This window comes from Pempheris klunzingeri, chromosome 12, assembly GCF_042242105.1.
Source record: "Pempheris klunzingeri isolate RE-2024b chromosome 12, fPemKlu1.hap1, whole genome shotgun sequence".
In the NCBI taxonomy this organism is placed as follows: Eukaryota; Metazoa; Chordata; class Actinopteri; order Acropomatiformes; family Pempheridae; genus Pempheris; species Pempheris klunzingeri.
In genome coordinates, this window is record NC_092023.1 from 26,553,113 (window position 1) to 26,569,244 (window position 16,132).

The following is a 16,132-nucleotide window of genomic DNA, read 5'->3' on the forward strand; positions in this document are numbered from 1 at the left end:
CCGGACGAATTAGCCGGTTGCATGCAAAGGACTTGGGATCAGGCCAGACCACAAATAGTTGAGTCATTTTCATTCTTCCTCTCCTTGCCCCCCTGAGGGAAGTACAAATGCAGATAATCTCATTAGTAAAACATAACTTTTGTTAAAGAGCTTTAGAGTAACCCTTGGTTGGACATTTGCAGCAGCCGTGAACTGATGCACCTGCACAGAGCGAGACATCCATGACCTTCTCGGGTAAATCTGAGCAAAATGAAAAGTTATTTTTTACATCCATCCTCATGTGATAGTTTTTACTCTCTCATGTGATGCAGGTCAGTTTTATCGTCCCATTTCATCGGCCTCCGAACCACCCACCCAGCTCAGCCTCTGTTTCGAGAGGCTCGCTCTTGTGTCGACCTGACCCTGCTCTAAAGGATGGAAGTTGCTCTGGTCATCTTAAGATCCTCTGATTTGTGGGGATAAAGCACAAAAATGTTGATCTGTCATCTGCATGCTTTGATCGCTGAAACACTTCCTGTCAGCAGCCATGATAATTATACAATCCAGCGACGGATTATGACAGGACAAACACTGCAGAATATGATTCCAGCAGAAAGTAGATCCCTGTATATGACAGACAGATTACCTAGAGAACACTTGAACTACCATCACACAGATTAATCTCTCTGCACTAATGAGATTTTTGTCCCAAGACAGCTGGCGAGTCATTCAGCCCTGACTGTGTTTGACATTCATAAGCGAGGAATGTTCCAGTCAAGTGCTGAGACAAACCTGGGTGGTCTGGACATCAGCTTCATGCCCACAATGGAAAAAAAAAAATCCTCTTAATAAAGTTGAAGCCATGATTGTTAAGGCTCTTGGTTTCTTTCTGTCTTTTGGTGATCAGGGGAGTCAGTAGGCAGACACTGTTGTAACAGTAGAGGGCGCTGCTGACCAACTTCTGGCTCTAATTTAATTTCATTTGGTTGACATTTTGCACATTTTTCCAGATTGTAGCTGGTGAATTCATGCAAGTGAACTGTTAAATGAACTGATTAAAATGTGTGCATGCAATTTATGCTTTTTATTTAAGGGGAAATATATAAAACCGACAAATGCACATGGACAGAAAACAACTTAACAGGAAACTGGGCATAAAAAAAGAATTAAAGTGTCCCTTTAGATCATTAAACAAATAAATGTGGTAAATGTCACATTAGGAGCAAATCAGTGACTTCATTGACGAGTGACTTTAATGGCTTCCCCAGTGAGAATTGATGTTTAAAATAGTCACCATTGCTTCTATTTAACAGCCTAAATGACAAAGTACGGCACCAATCAAAGCATCGGCGCTGTTCATCTGACTGAATGGGTCTACTCATTTACAGTGGGGGGGAAAGTGTTCCACACATCGTCAACTATTTTGATAATCGATTGCTCATTTTTTAATATATATATATATACTGTATATATATATATATTTTAAATATATACATATAAAACATATTTTTTTAAAAGTCCAAAATCAGTCCTCTGTGACAGTTGACTGAACATCTCTGGGTTGTGGACAATCAGGACATTTAGTGACAATATCTTGGGCTTTGGAAAACATTCTTCACCATTTGCTGACATTTTATGGACCAAACAACTAATAGATTGATCGAGAAAATGATCACCAGATTGGTCGATGGTGAAAAGACTAATTAAAACAATCAGGTAGGTTGCTGCCCTGTGTTAGGTAGGGCAGCAACCTACCTGATTGTTTTGAATCTATTAGCAATGGGAGAATTGGCAGTATCTATGCGTGTGGGCTCCTTATCTGATTAAGTATCAATAATTCATCAATTTGACTGGTTTCAAAAACTGGACAGCTCCTGAAGGCCATGAGCAATCGGGTGCTCAATGGACCTTCAACCTTTGCTAGTCATTTGTCTTCCGGATATTACTCAAAATATGGCATGTTCTTCAAACTTACTGACGGCCAAAAAGTGAACTTTGCATCTGGGAGACCTCATTTCTGGTATTTTCCTCTCTCGCAAGAAGAGGACCCTTTGACCTGTGATCCCTGGGAAAGGTCACGTATGTGAGGGTTGGTGTGTGGGATTAATGACGTTGTTGTGTAACAATGTAGAAGAAGTCCTGCTATTATAGGTTTATAATAAACCTGTAATAATACTCAACAATATATTTAGCAATAATAGTTTCCAGTGTACGGTGTTGTGGCATAGCTTGCCTATAGAGGGCTCACTCGAGTTACTGTTTTTCTTGTGTCAGCTTGGTGAAGTATTGATAACTTGAATCACAGGCCATCATGGACGAGGTTTAAAGGTATATTTGTACATGGAAATATGTGTAGAAAGTATGACATTCTGCTTTGAATTATTGAGTCATTCTTAGTGATCCAGACATCAACACCGTACTGTTCAACTCTTAGTAGTCATCTAATGCTGATCCTGATACAGACCGGGACTTTGTCCAGGACATTCTTAATGTTGACGGGGGCTATGAAGAGATCCAGGGCTCCTTAGTCCTCACAGATGATTGACAATCCAGTGAAAGAGGCTCAAGAATAAGCTGTTATATTGCTTTACTCCCCGTGGTGTCAAATGGAAATGAGATGGATTTTGCAGACATGGCGTGGTGCGTTTCAGGTGGAAGCACAATGCAGCTCTTGAGAGCAGGACGGAGGTCACAGCACTATGAGAATATCACCAACACTCATTCATAACTGTTCCTCTTTTTTTTTTTCTAAAATTGGAGGTTTTGAGATCTCACGTTTTGCTCACTATCTCTCTCTCTCCATGCAGTGTGTTGTTCCGCTTTACGGCCCGGCCATAATTCAACTGTGTAGACCTGAAGTGTAAAAGCTCCACCAAACAAAGCGTAAAATGAATGGCCGCCAGCTGCTGTTGCTTTTTACGGTCGTAGGAAAGGAACCTGCTCGGAAATTTCCTGCAGATGTGATCGCATGACTGGCTGGTGACAACTTATAAAAAGAGACTCTGGGGCACCCAGTGAGCCCGGAGGGAGACAGGGGGATCAAGCTTGCATGGGGATAAGCAGAAGCAGAGTGGGGTCTTACCTTAAAAGGCAGAATCCTGTAGGCTGTGGGTCACAACAGCAGGAATGTACTCCTCTGACCTGAATGCTCGGTACTTTCATGCACTTTACACTCTTAGCTCTTAACTCTATAGCTCTCTAATTTCATGCAGGTAGAACTCACATTATACCCTTAACCACACACTCAATGAAATAAAACATCACTAAATGACTGGCACTGCTGGATGGTCCAGTACTGAGTCATCCATCTTGTAGATACAAGACAGTCAGGAATTCAGCATGTTATCAAGAGACCAGAGTCGACTCCACTGAAAATAAACAGGAGGCTAACTTTCTAGAGCCAAGGTAATTTTCTTGCAACGTGGGAAGGTTTGCTTCTTGAGGGTTGAAAGCTTTACAAATGCCTTCTGAGAGTTAAAAGCACTAAATAATGCTCATCATGGTGGAACAGCCCATGAATCTACGCAGTCAACACCCAGTTCATTGTTCATTGTCAGCAGAGCAGCTGTAGGATGTAACTTTTAAAGCAATGGTTCAACATTTTGGAAAGTATGCTTATTAGTTTTCTCCCCGCGAATTAGATGAGAGGATTGAGTTTACTCTCGTGTCAGTAGGCCAAATATGAAGCAATAGCAAGTGGCCAATTAGCTAAGCTTAGCATAGCAACCAGAAACAAGGACAAATGACAAGCCTGGCTCTGTCCAAAGTTTCTAAAATTTGAATACCAGCACTTCTAAAGCTAACCAACTGACAACTGAATTATACGTAATGTCGCCAAAACTAGCTAATTTAAGCAATTTCAATGTTGGCAGTGTGACAAACCATGTGTGCCCACTCCCAAGTCAGAATAATGTGGAGGTTTAGCCTTTTCTTTCATTGTGCGAATGCAGCATTATTGGTATTCATCCTCTCATCAAACCCTTAAAGGTCCCATATCATCCCAAAAGGCACATGTCTTTCTAACATAACTGTGTGGTCTGAAGATCCTCCAACTCCCTTCTCTTCTTCTCCTGCTTCATCTCTCAGTAAATGTGTGTGAAAATGCTCAGTTTACATTTGGCTCCCTTTATGATGTCATAAGCGGACTGTTGATCATACGATACCCCCCAGCCCTTATCAAGCCGACTGACTGTCTCCACCTACTGAAAACCTCCTGAATCCACCTCGCTGCCAGCCATTGCTTTTATTCACTAACACCAGCTCCTGGTAAAACAAAGATGCCCAAGGTGAGAGTGATGTACACAGATCGTTCTGTTCTTCTAAAACGGAGTGTTCAGCGTTCTCCGCATGATTTTTTAACATTCGTGCAAACCTGTTCTAATAGATATATCATACAAGTATGAACTTTAAAATGAGCATCATACAGAACCTTTAACTCGAATACACATATGTCCTAAAATGTTAAACTAGTCCTTCAGTGTCACAAGGAAGAAGGAATTAAAGAAGCGAGTTATCAACAGACTTATACTTTCCATTTAAAATATATTCAAGTGAATTCAAAAATTAGTAACACCAGTCATTTAAACACAATCATTTAAACCATATAAACGACCACAACTATTGTTAGTGGTGGTGTGTATCTACGAATAAACACCACCGCCAGGCAGACTCAATGAGCTGACCTCATTATGGGATGGCGGAAGGTGACTGAGTACAGTCGTCTCAGTAGGGCGACAGAGATGTTGTTGACCTGCAGGAGGAAAAGATGGTAGGTGATGTCACCCACATCTATAAGGGGAGAATCCCCCTAAGCCCACACCCTTCCCTCTGTATGGCAGTAGAGGAATTCTCAGTGGGTTGTCTGCATAAATGCAGCAAAGAGCAAATATATAAATACCTCCTATGGGTGAATATAGGTTGCTGGCCAAAGGAGTGCACCCGCATGGGTAGTTGCTGCCCTGGTTGGGGGCATGCCATTTGAAAAGAGACAAAATATAGACAAGGGTGATGTTAGAGAGACTCACATGATCACTGCCTTTGGTTTCATTCCCTTGTGTTGCCTTAGAAGGAGAGCTCAGACACAGAGAGCATACATGACCGTCCCATCCGACAGGGCTCAGTCACACTCCAATTCTTCCCCAGCTGGAATAAAGATGAATAAATATGAATAATTCATGGATTGTTTGCAGCGTGGGGGTTGCTGTAAATTAAGCCGATTAAAATGGCAAGCACAGACTTTGTGATAAGCCCGATGTCTCAGAGCCCCCTTGCAGTATTTATAATAAAGTTGACAAGAGACAGTGAATGTGACTAACTGCAGGCTGAACCTAATATACTCTATTATTGTAAATTATCTAGTGTCTATCTGGGAGCATGCACTATTCTGGAGCGCCTGAGGCTAAATTGCATGACTCAACTTAATAAAACACATCTGTGACACAAAGTCACTGATGTGTCTCAATTTTGTGGGAAAATATGATAAATTTGATTCACAAATTTCATTTCGATTTTGATGTATTCCTCTATTCACTAGGTTTGAAGGTCAACTATGTACAGTTGCCATTGTATGCATATTATTGTATTACTGTTTATGAATTCAATGTTTCATTTATAACAGGACGGTTTTGTTAGTTCCTCTTGAAAAAGTTACACAGTCTTGCTTTGAAACTGGTCTCTTTTTTACCATACATACCTCTCATTGAACAATAATACGTTCCCTGGTATTAAGCATGCACAAGTACATTAATTATATTAAAACTATGTCAACTTTGATATTAAGGCAACTGATATACTGACCACAAAACCTCAGTGGTCTGTAATGCTCACTGCCAAATTATAGTAATTCGTATCTATTTATACTTTAAAAAAAATCTTATTAAGCTTCTTAATATTGTAGTTAACTTTTTTATTTAAAATTAGTAGCTGCAACTGTGGTTACATGAATATGAAAGCTTTTGTAACCAGGCATTGTGCTGATTACTGCCCACCTCAAAGAACCCCAGAACTATGATGCACATTAGCGATAAATGAATCAGAGTAAGCGTACTGTAGCTCTTGTTTTGTTCTTCATAGCGTGGCACCACGATTAACTGGGTCTGGGTTTTGTCACGGAGGTATTCTGGTGCCTGTGAGGTGACACTGCGCTCTCTCTCTGCCCTCCTTTCAGCTCAGCCCTCACGTGCTGAAGATACAAAACTCAACTCGCTATGGTTACTGTCAGCCAAACAACAGTCAACAGTGCAGTGAACCTGAAGTATCCTTTGCCTGCCAGACCAAACTGCATGTGCGCTTGCTTGTATCTGCTCTGCATCAACCCCTGCTCGGGCTCATTTTATTCACCCCTGAGATTAAGTTCTCTCTGCTCTCTCCTGTTGTTGTCTTTTGAAAGAGAGCTGCGGCCGTACGCTGCTAAATCAGCAGATCTGCAGAACACTTGATTCCAAGCTTCAAGCTCAACATCCCAAAGCAAATGTTCCCAAGAAATATTTACAACAGAGGCCACTGATTAACATAGTCATGGCATTCAATTTTTGAGCACGTATAGTATGTATCAGCAATGAATGATATCTCTCCAGAAAGCGAGAGAAATATTTTACAAAACTATTTCAAAGAAAAGCTGTGCTCAAACCGCAGATGTTTCCTCCTGCCCAGTCTGTAAGCTACAGTATCTGTGTTTGTGCTGTAGGACATTTACAGCAGGTGAAGACAAGAGGAGCTTTATCCTGCTGCTTACGTCTCCGCTGTCTCCATCTAGAGCCAGCGTGTAGAGAAACATCTTATTAAAGTTTCTCCTCTCATCCGCCTGACACAGCTCAGGTCTATGAGGGGCTCCCTCACCAACACCTCTATGTGAAAGACAGTGTGCACATTATACAGCTCTATTGCAGAGCTTGGGTGGAAAATTTTGCTGGGTCTGAGCTGTGCTTTCTTTGGCACCGGTGGCCCCCGGGCCAAAGCTTATTCATCTGTGAACTGACTGCTTCACCTTAGCCCAGGAAACTGAGGAGCTGGAGGAACCCATCTGCTGGAGGAACGCTCATGAAATGTTCTTGAATGAGTTACTTCGTAATGCTGGGGCAAATGTTTTGAGTAATTAGCTTTTGTGAGTCTTTTTGTGTTCACGCTTTACATTTTATGTGACAGAACTTGCCTCACAAGATGTGTTAAATTATTTCCTAGTTAGCATACACAAGAACATGTTCTTTTTTCTCATGTTTTCACCATCCTACTAAATCACAAAATCAAAGTCAAAGAGACAGAATTTAGCAGCTCTGTTTTTGTCAGGAAAGCAGCTGGCTGGGAAATTACAAGGCAGCAGGTAGTGGCAACACCCGTGTCACCTCCCTGTCTCGGCTATTGTCACTAATTTGGCAGTCGCTCCCCTGTTTTCAGTGACACCAGCTTGGATCAAAAATATCTGAACAAACATTCATTTTTGATGAATTTATCGTAAGAGAAATTCAGGCAAACTGAAAAACATGAAGTCAAGCTAAGCTAAGCTGCGACTCTGTAGTAAAACAAGGGGAATATTGTTCTGCGTGTGAGTCTGTGGGTGCCACAGTGAGTTGCCCGATTGTGCTGCTGTACGGCATCTTTGTGGCGTTGCATGGAATATAAGAGGCAGTTGGAGTCAAGGTCTCTTCAGGTCAAACTTCCACCTTGGCCCTGTGGTAATGAGAAACAGTCCACCAGGACTATTTCTACCTTCCGTCTCTGGTATTTTCTTGTCTGCCCTCAGGCTCCCAAAGATGACTAAAGCCAGAAACAAGACAAGACACCCTGCGACTGCCGGTAGCCAACACACTGTCCAAGTAGTGAAACGTGCTATATGGGCTTTGAAATAACAGAAGCATCAATTTTATATAAGACCTCTATAAAATAAAGGCGCAGAGCCAACTGGTCTCTCAAGCAAATAGTAATCTTGTCTGTATTTGATGTAAAATGCTGAACTCACAGTCAGAGAACAGGCAGGCAGTGCTCTGGGTGTAACATATGTCGGCTATTTGTATTGGATTTCAGAAAACACTGGTATTTCCTGGTATTTTGTGTCCGAGAGCTTTGGCATCTGTACAGAAATACTTTTACACAACACACTACAGTGCTGTGGTCGCAACTTCTTTTGTAAACCAGGGGGAGTTTTCATGGGGTCTGTCAAAATGAAGGCTGTCATCAAGTCAGTGATGTGCCATTGCAGGTATAAGCATAGTAATTACCTCGACAGCAAAGGTTTTCATTTCTCACACTCGGAGGTTGCATGCTTCGAGCTCAGCATATGCAAACTCTTCAGCACTAACGCCGGGATTTTCCAGTGGTTCCAAAGGACGTGGGTTTTCTTGCGTGAGGAAATGCTCATGTCTCCTCTAACATCTGGTTTTACGGCAGCTTCAGATGCCTCCGCTGGGCTGCTCGCAGTTGTTTACGGACATACTGAGGCCTTTGAGGGCCTCTGAGAGGTTCGCCACATTAGCCCGCTCAATGAAAGAAGCTGAATTGACCCCAGATAATTATTTGCATGTGAAATTAGCTTGCTAACACAATAAAATTTGGCTCTGAATGTGTCAGAAGGGAGGTGAGTTTGTTTTCTCTAAAAAAGAATGACAGAGCAGCACAAGCCTCCATAAGGTCTTGATGTGACTTACCCTTCGTGTGTCTACACTGAATGGCCCACAGGGACAGAAGATCAGGGCAAGGAGGCCACTGCTGAGAGGTGGCTGAGTTCAAGAGGCTTCTTGTATGGGTAATCACTGCTGTCCTTCTCCAACACTGCTGTGTCAACGTATCTTTATTTTAACTAGACAGAGGGAGAGGACTCGCCTGTCGTTCAGCCGTGAACAAACTTTGCCTGCGGATTGTAAGCGTGTGTTTTATAACCTCATCTCACTATACATTCTGGCTGACAATATCGAGGCTCCAATACCAAAGCCCTCCCTCCACCCTTGAAACAGCTGATTTATGTCTGCTCCTGGACACTTGTGCTCTGTGGCTGGAATGCAGGGAATTTCAAAGACCCCTCCTCTGCCTGTCCCGTCCACACGCAAACAAATAGAGCAGGCGCCTGGTAGGGCAGATGAAGGCCCACCGGTGCTCCCACTGCAGGGCAGAGAGGCAGAATGTAAGGAATGTCAGAGGCGAGGAAAATAAATCCATTCTATCCTTTCTGTCACTCTGTAGCTCTTTCTTTCTTTGGTATCTCCTTTGTTTTCCTTTTCCACTTCTACTGCTACTTCTGTTACCAGCACTTAAGAGTTATCTTGTTAAATAATTTCTGGAAATATCGCATCCCCTTTTACACACACAACACCTGCAAGAACATTGCCAGAATAGGACAAAATGAATTTATTTGTGTTGCAATTTTTAAAACACAAATATGCATAGTGTTTGAAATAGTCAGGTGGCAAATTATTTATGTGACAAACAAAATAATGCTTGTTAAACTCACCTAAAGTCACAAAATGGAATATGGTCAATACTGTGTAAAAAAGCAAAGGATCTCAAAGTTATCGTGTATATACCCTGGAAGTCAACAGACGAACACAAATCTATCATGTAGCATTTTTACAGTCAAAGGCACGATGGCTGTGTTTTAGCTGTAACTCAAAGTACATGCACCCTAAACATGCGGCTGGCATGGCAAACGAAAAAAACAGAAGAAGAATCAACACTCCATAGAAGCTAGAATAGTTAAATGTTTTGACAATAAAAACATAAGCAGCTCTGTCTATTGTAGCTCATTTTCATCTCAATGATATATCCAGACACCATTTTGATTGCTTTTTGAGTCTTTCTCTCCTCATGGCTATAGTTTAATAATTCCCTTTCTCCTCTTGGGGCCTCAGCACAGCTCAAGGCCTGCTCTTCGCTACGGGTTTATCCATTATGTTGAGCACATCGTCCAGGATGGATGGGCCCAGATCGAGTTCAAGAGAGAGGAATGACCCCGTGATCTGGGTGAGGGAATCCTGCGACGTGCTCTTCTCTTTGGAAAACTCAAACTCAAAATCACAGATGCGGCCCTCCTCTACCCCACTGTCTCTGTCCACCCACTCTCCATTGCACTTTGAGAGCTCCTGCTTGAAGCCCAGAGTAATGTCATTGTTAAAGTGTCCATAACCGTTGCAGTTGCCATTGCCATTGAGACTCCCGCTGCCGTTGCAGATCTTGTTCTGGAAATCACTTTTACCGTTAAAGCTGTCAAAGCTGTCATTGCTTGTGTTGCTGTTCAGGCTTCCGTTGGCTTTGAAGGTGCTGTTGCTGTGATCATTGATGTAATAGGATGATATCTTGTCAAACCTGGTTTCACCCTTGTTTATTTTGTTAGCTTTAGCAACCGCTTTAGAGGTGGACTTATCTGTGTTTTCCAGCAGATCGAGGAGGACGTCGGGCTTCGACTGGATATCTGCACAGGGAGACAAAGGCTCGCTGCTGAAGACATCCATGGAGCGCAGCAGGGCGTCCATCCGCAGGATCTCCACTGCCTCTGTGCTGTCAGGCTTCATGGGAGCTGTAGGCCCGATGATGTCCTCCAGCGGCTCAGGGGGCAGAGAGAACACAGTGGAGGAGATCAGGGGAAGGGTGAGAGCCTGGCAACCCCCAATAGTTGGGAGGGAGATGGCGTTCTTGAGCACCGGAGAAGGGGTCTCGGCAAAGGAAGCATCACCAGTGCTGTTAGCTCTCAGAAACTCACTTTGGATGCCATACTGCGGGTGGGCGTCTCCTTTCCCGGGTAAGAGTTCATACTTCCCCTGGAGGAAAGACATGTCCCCAAAGGCATCTCTCTCCCCGCCCTTACCAATGTGGATGGTGTGCCGAAAGTCCCCAAGCGGTGGACTGATCATGTCTGGGGACAAAATATCTCTGAGGCGACATTTCTTTCCCTTCTTATTATTGGTGGGTTTCAGGTATATGGGTGCTTTCGCTGGCATGGCGGTAACTGTGGAGGAGATCTCAGATATGCAGGATAGAAAAGTCAGAAGTGCTCTATAAGTTCTGGACGTTACAGTTCCCCAGGGAAGAAGCTCGAGTTACATTGTCAGTAACACACCACTCATACAGGACTTGGAAAATAATTTCAGCAATTGCGGCATTGATCAGGAAATGGGATTCCAAGCAGGACCGGTGATGTCCGGCAGCGTGGAAAGGTCAAATCGCCACTTTCCTGAAAAGACAAATAGAGCATATTTAAAACAAGAACTCAGCACTGACACAATTCCTGAATGCCCCTCTGATGAACACTGCTACTGATACAAAACTCGTGTCCTGCTTCCCAGAAAAAGAAATCTGGCCACAAACGCAAGTCCCAGAAATAAAGTCTGGATCCTGCAAGAAAAAAATCCTCATCTTGCATCTGGCATGCCTAGAAGCCAGAGCAGGGGAGGATGAGGCCTGGGTCTAAGGCTTTTTGCTGCTCTATTCACATTTCCACACATGAGCCTCCTTTGGCCTCCACAACTCTGGATGTGCTAATGTGGAACAGCTGGAGCGCAGATTGGGAGAGGAGAAGCAAAGTGGGACTTTAGTAGGATCAGAGCAGGGCAGCCTGTTATAGGAACAAGCTACTGCTCAGACACGCACAGAGATAGGAAGAGATGGGCCAGAGGGGAGAAGGAGGGGAGGAAAGGGGTTTAGGGGGATTGAGTGAGAGAGATAGAGTGAGGGAATTACAGAGCGAGTAGATCTTAAGAGAGAAGGTGATGCAGATTGTGAATTGATTTGGCCTGAATTGAGTGTCGACTCCAAATTTAATAAGGGTTGAGATACCAGATAGGCTGCACAATAAATCCGGGTGGGTAAACATTATTAAGAAGGTATTGGATTTGATAAAAGGTGCCTGATTGCATGCTGCCCTCTCAGAGCTTTTCCATTACAAACCCTACAGAGGACGTCACCCCGTTGGCAGCAGGCTTATTGTAGGATGAACTCAGTAAAAAGAGGAGAGAATCGTTTGAAATGACATAGCAACCAAGGAGAAAGGGAAAAACACACAGTGAGGAAGGAGAATTGATAGTGGGTGTGTGTGTGCATGTGTGTGTGCATGTATGTGTGTGTGTGTGTGTGTGTGTGTGTGTGTGTGTGTGTGTGTGTGTGTGTGTGTGTGTGTGTGTGTGATGGGGGGTGGGAGAGAGCACCAGTGAGGAGAGAGCTTGCCCATTTATAGACATATTTACTTATGAGAGGTCTGTCAGCAGTGACCGTCTAACAGAGTGTACTGCTACACAAAAAGTGCCTGGGCGGTCAAGTCCATCCCCCCCTCAAAAAAAGAAAAAAGGTTTCACAGAGAAAACATCCAAATTCCTGCTGCAACTGACCCCATAGAGACAAACTGCATCAGCCTTATCAGAGACACTTTAAGTAGGCTATGTTTATTCAGCAGGCACATTAGTGTGGAGCCAGAGAGACAGACACTTGCTGCGTATTTGTATCCAAATAGCAGGCTGGAAACCACTGCGCTGACATCCATTTGCAACATGGATTCTCATGTTTCTGACTTGCTGGATCAAATGCGGTTGCAACAAAATCTGCCACAACTTCATTAACGATGTGAGGTACAAGGAGAAATCTTCTCACTTCAGAGGATGCCATTGCAACACAAATAAACCTGTCACCCAGCAAGCACTATGGGGCTATATTTAGCCATGACAAACACCGAGGGATGCAGAACATGTGCAAGTGTGTTGAATGGCAACGCTGTTCTCCAAGGGTCCTTGTGTAGTCGAGTGCTGGTGCGAGTGTGAGTGTATGCAAGAGGTGCCTGACTGCGCTCGTGAGAGATAATCATTTTGAATGCACGCCATGTGTGTGAAGGAGAGTGTGTTTGTTTGCTAATAGTGAGGGAGAGAAAGGGAAGGGGAAAGGGAAGGGGAAGGGGAAGAGGGAGGGCGAAGAGGAGTGCTGCAGTGTTTGAGGAAGGGAGGTGGGGTAAAGCAAAATCCCTCAGTTGTTTAGCTCAAGCTTTTCTCATTTTTTCTACTTCTATTTCTCTTCCTCCCACTTGCTTTATTTCCTTTTGTAGTGTCTCTCCCTTTTTGCTGCTGCTGCTGCTCCTCGGTCCTTTCTGACCTTGACAGCTGATGCTCACTGCAGTGGGAATTCGGGCTTGGATGGGAAGTCAAACAAATGCATCATCAAGCCAAAAGCTGCTTCCTGTGGGCTCAGAGTGCACATATCTATATATGTATGAACTTTTGTAATGCAGTTCCCAAGAATCGAAGGTCACTGCTGCACTGCTGTCTGAAACACTTCCTATCAAACATCCATATTGATTATCGGTCTGCCCTGATGAAATTATAATATCTGCCTGGTCTGTGTGGACCCTTTTGCTCTCCAGTGGCAAAAGAAAATGCACAGCCCATGCATTACAATAGATGATAATGTTGGTTGAAATCAATAGTATGGGCAAAACTTATAGGAAATCTTCAAGCAGAAGAGCAACCCAACTCTGGCAGCTCTCACAGGGGGACATCAGCTGTGCTTCCTACCCAAGGTCAACACTTGTGGCCCATGAGAAGTCAGTTGGTACGGTGAAAGCCTGAAGGTTTGACCTTCACGTCAGCCGTCCTGCTGGTGGCTCAGTTTGGCTTATATGGCAAACATGACTGGAATTCCAGAGGCCAGCAGCACAGTATGAGGAAAACAACATCCTCATGTCGGTCTGCAGCAAAACCCACATGAGGTTAGTATAGATCAGAGTATATGTAGAGAATCTCCAGAGTCATAGCAATGTTAGTTAAGCTTGTGCTGGCCCAAGAGGAAATTAATCAATTACAGCTCAGGATATCCCAGAATGGACCTGCTGACCCAATGAATCCATATGTGTCTCTGCAGGCTGTTAATAGCTGAGCAGGTGTATTCTGGTCTATCTCAAAGCCAAGGCCAGATTCGCACCCTCATTTTGGAATTGGTCCAATAAGAGGCGCCATGGCACGTGCTGAAGTCCAAGCCTGGTGGCGCCACCTTCGCAGAATGCTTACAGTTTCATTTACACCTCTGGGGAGGTGTGTGATGGCACCGCTTTCCTTAGCAGGCATTCGGTCATAATGGGAGCCACTGTGTCATTGGGTCAGCAACAGCCATCGGTCTGGGCATGGGGTGATCTGGAGCCAGTCCAACCTCTTTAAAAATGGAGCTTTGCCTCATCAGTTCGTGCTTAGAGGGTGAGTTGTTAGTGAGGGCGCAGCAGAAGGAGCAAGGCGATGAAAGTTTGAGTGTGGGGGCAGATAAACGTGGGGTTGGTATCTGGTAATTAAAGTAACAGCTCGTGATTGGTCTGGGCATTTCTGGACACCTAAAAATCACGTGTGATATAACTGGGTCATTATATTCTTAGAGGCGGTGTAAGTCTACTGTAGCCTAAACAAATGCTACAGTTTGATGACGCTTCACAGTTGGCCGAACTGCTCCAAAGCTGGTGATGAGGGACGTACAGAGAGAGGCTCATGAGAGCAGCTGTTCAAAATATGACCTGCATATGACTTCCCCATTCTTTAAAATAGAAACCGTGCATCCCCTAAATATTCCTTCCGTCATGGGATTACTGTGCTGACATTTTACATCAGTGCTGTTGAAAAATAGCATGCTATTCTGCACTTCAGTTGTAGCTATGCTCAGGAAAACATCACCAGCGTGTGGGAGACAAAATTCTGTTCCTCCCTCTGTGTCTATAAAGAAACTTTGTGGAAGTTTGCACTCTTATGACATTTCTAACATCTAACGGTGGCCTTGACTCTACTGTTACGCCTTTGAATAGCAGTAAGACCCTCTCTTTGGGGCTGTTATAAAAAGCAAATGCACATACCACAGAGGGTAATGGTAGCCTTACAGAATAGACTGAGCTGTCTCTTACATAAAAAAAACCTCAATTATAGGCAAAGGCCTTACTTTCAGGGGCCTGGTGGCGGTGCTGGGACCAGGGCGAATAGCAGGGTGGAGTATTTGTTCTGTCTTTCTTTCTCGCTCCCCTTATGCCACCCACAAGCATGGCCAGCACTTGCCACAGTTATCCTTGGCAGAGGTGAGCAGGAAACCGAATCAAAGCACATGAAACACGAAGGGAATGTCAACATATGCTGGCAAAACAGAAAAAGCCCTTTCCTCCCAGTGTACCAATGTAAGAACCTCCTTCAAATCTGCTCCGTCCGAGAGATAAAGGCAAAGCCGCATCTGCATTTCTGAGGAACATGCCTTAAGCGTGTAGCCAGACTAAAAGTGTCTCTCTTGCAAAGTATCATGTTCCTCTTAACAGTTCAGCTCTTGTGTTACATGTATGAGAGCATCTGCTGGACAAACACTCCTGTACAAGCTTAACTTACCGTGCACGCTTTTGCACGCCTCATGGTTACCAAGCAGTATCCCATTCTTCTCCAGACATGTAAGAAAAACCTGGACGCTTGCACTACAGCAGGTAAACTGCACCAACGTTATCCTATCTACTTAATCAGATTGCTGTACCAGCAGAGTGTGAAGTAAAGCTCTCCCGCTCTCACTCACCTCAGATGTTCCGTTGGGCAGATCTTGACCCTTCCCAGGTCTTGCTGGTTTTCTCATGAATGCTGCAGCCTCGGTTGATGTGTGTGATCAGTGGCTGCTGTGCTGCTCCTGTGGCATGTTGACACTGCCCTGCCTCCTGTCTCTGCCTCGGGGCTGCACTTCTGTCGACTGGGACGTCTGCCGGACAGCTGTTTTGGAATTGCACTCTGGCTCCTACTGCCTTCTGAAGCAAGTCAAGTCTCCTCCTACACCTCCCGTCACTCCCCCCCTTCTTCCCCTTCTTTCTCTCTCTCTCTCTGTCTACTAGCGCCTCTCTCTCTGCATGCTCTCCCCCTCCTATCTCTCTACCAGCACCTGTGCATGTCTGTCCTCTCGCCTACACAGAGCTGGGATTTTTTAAGCAGATCTGTGGTGTTGGAGGATCCTCCTTGCTTCCTGTGCCTTGGTGGAGCTGCGGTGATGAGTGATCACAAGCTCTGGTCTCCAAAAAAAAAAAAACGCTGTGTAGAGAAAGACACATGCCTCATGGGATGTCTGGCTGTCTCTCCTCTGAAACAGTCCTTCATGATATATACAGTGAGTGTGTATTCACTCCTTCCCTTGTCTGCCTTTCTGCCTCACCCTGTCTGACTTTGTGACCGCACATATCTGATAAGAGCTATTCTGTAAA

General features: G+C 44.3%; 1 protein-coding gene across 1 annotated transcript; it reads right to left on the reverse strand.

Annotated features, from left to right (window-relative positions):
- Positions 1-9,300: 9,300 nt before the first annotated feature.
- Positions 9,301-15,644, reverse strand: cdc42ep3 (CDC42 effector protein (Rho GTPase binding) 3). The gene is made up of 2 exons (XM_070841037.1): positions 15,463-15,644; positions 9,301-11,134 (listed from the first exon to the last, which is right to left on the reverse strand). Exon 2 carries the CDS (start codon positions 10,899-10,901, stop codon positions 9,822-9,824), a length of 1,080 nt encoding a protein of 359 aa, XP_070697138.1. The 5' UTR covers positions 10,902-11,134; positions 15,463-15,644; the 3' UTR covers positions 9,301-9,821.
- Between the last annotated feature and the right edge of the window lie 488 nt (positions 15,645-16,132).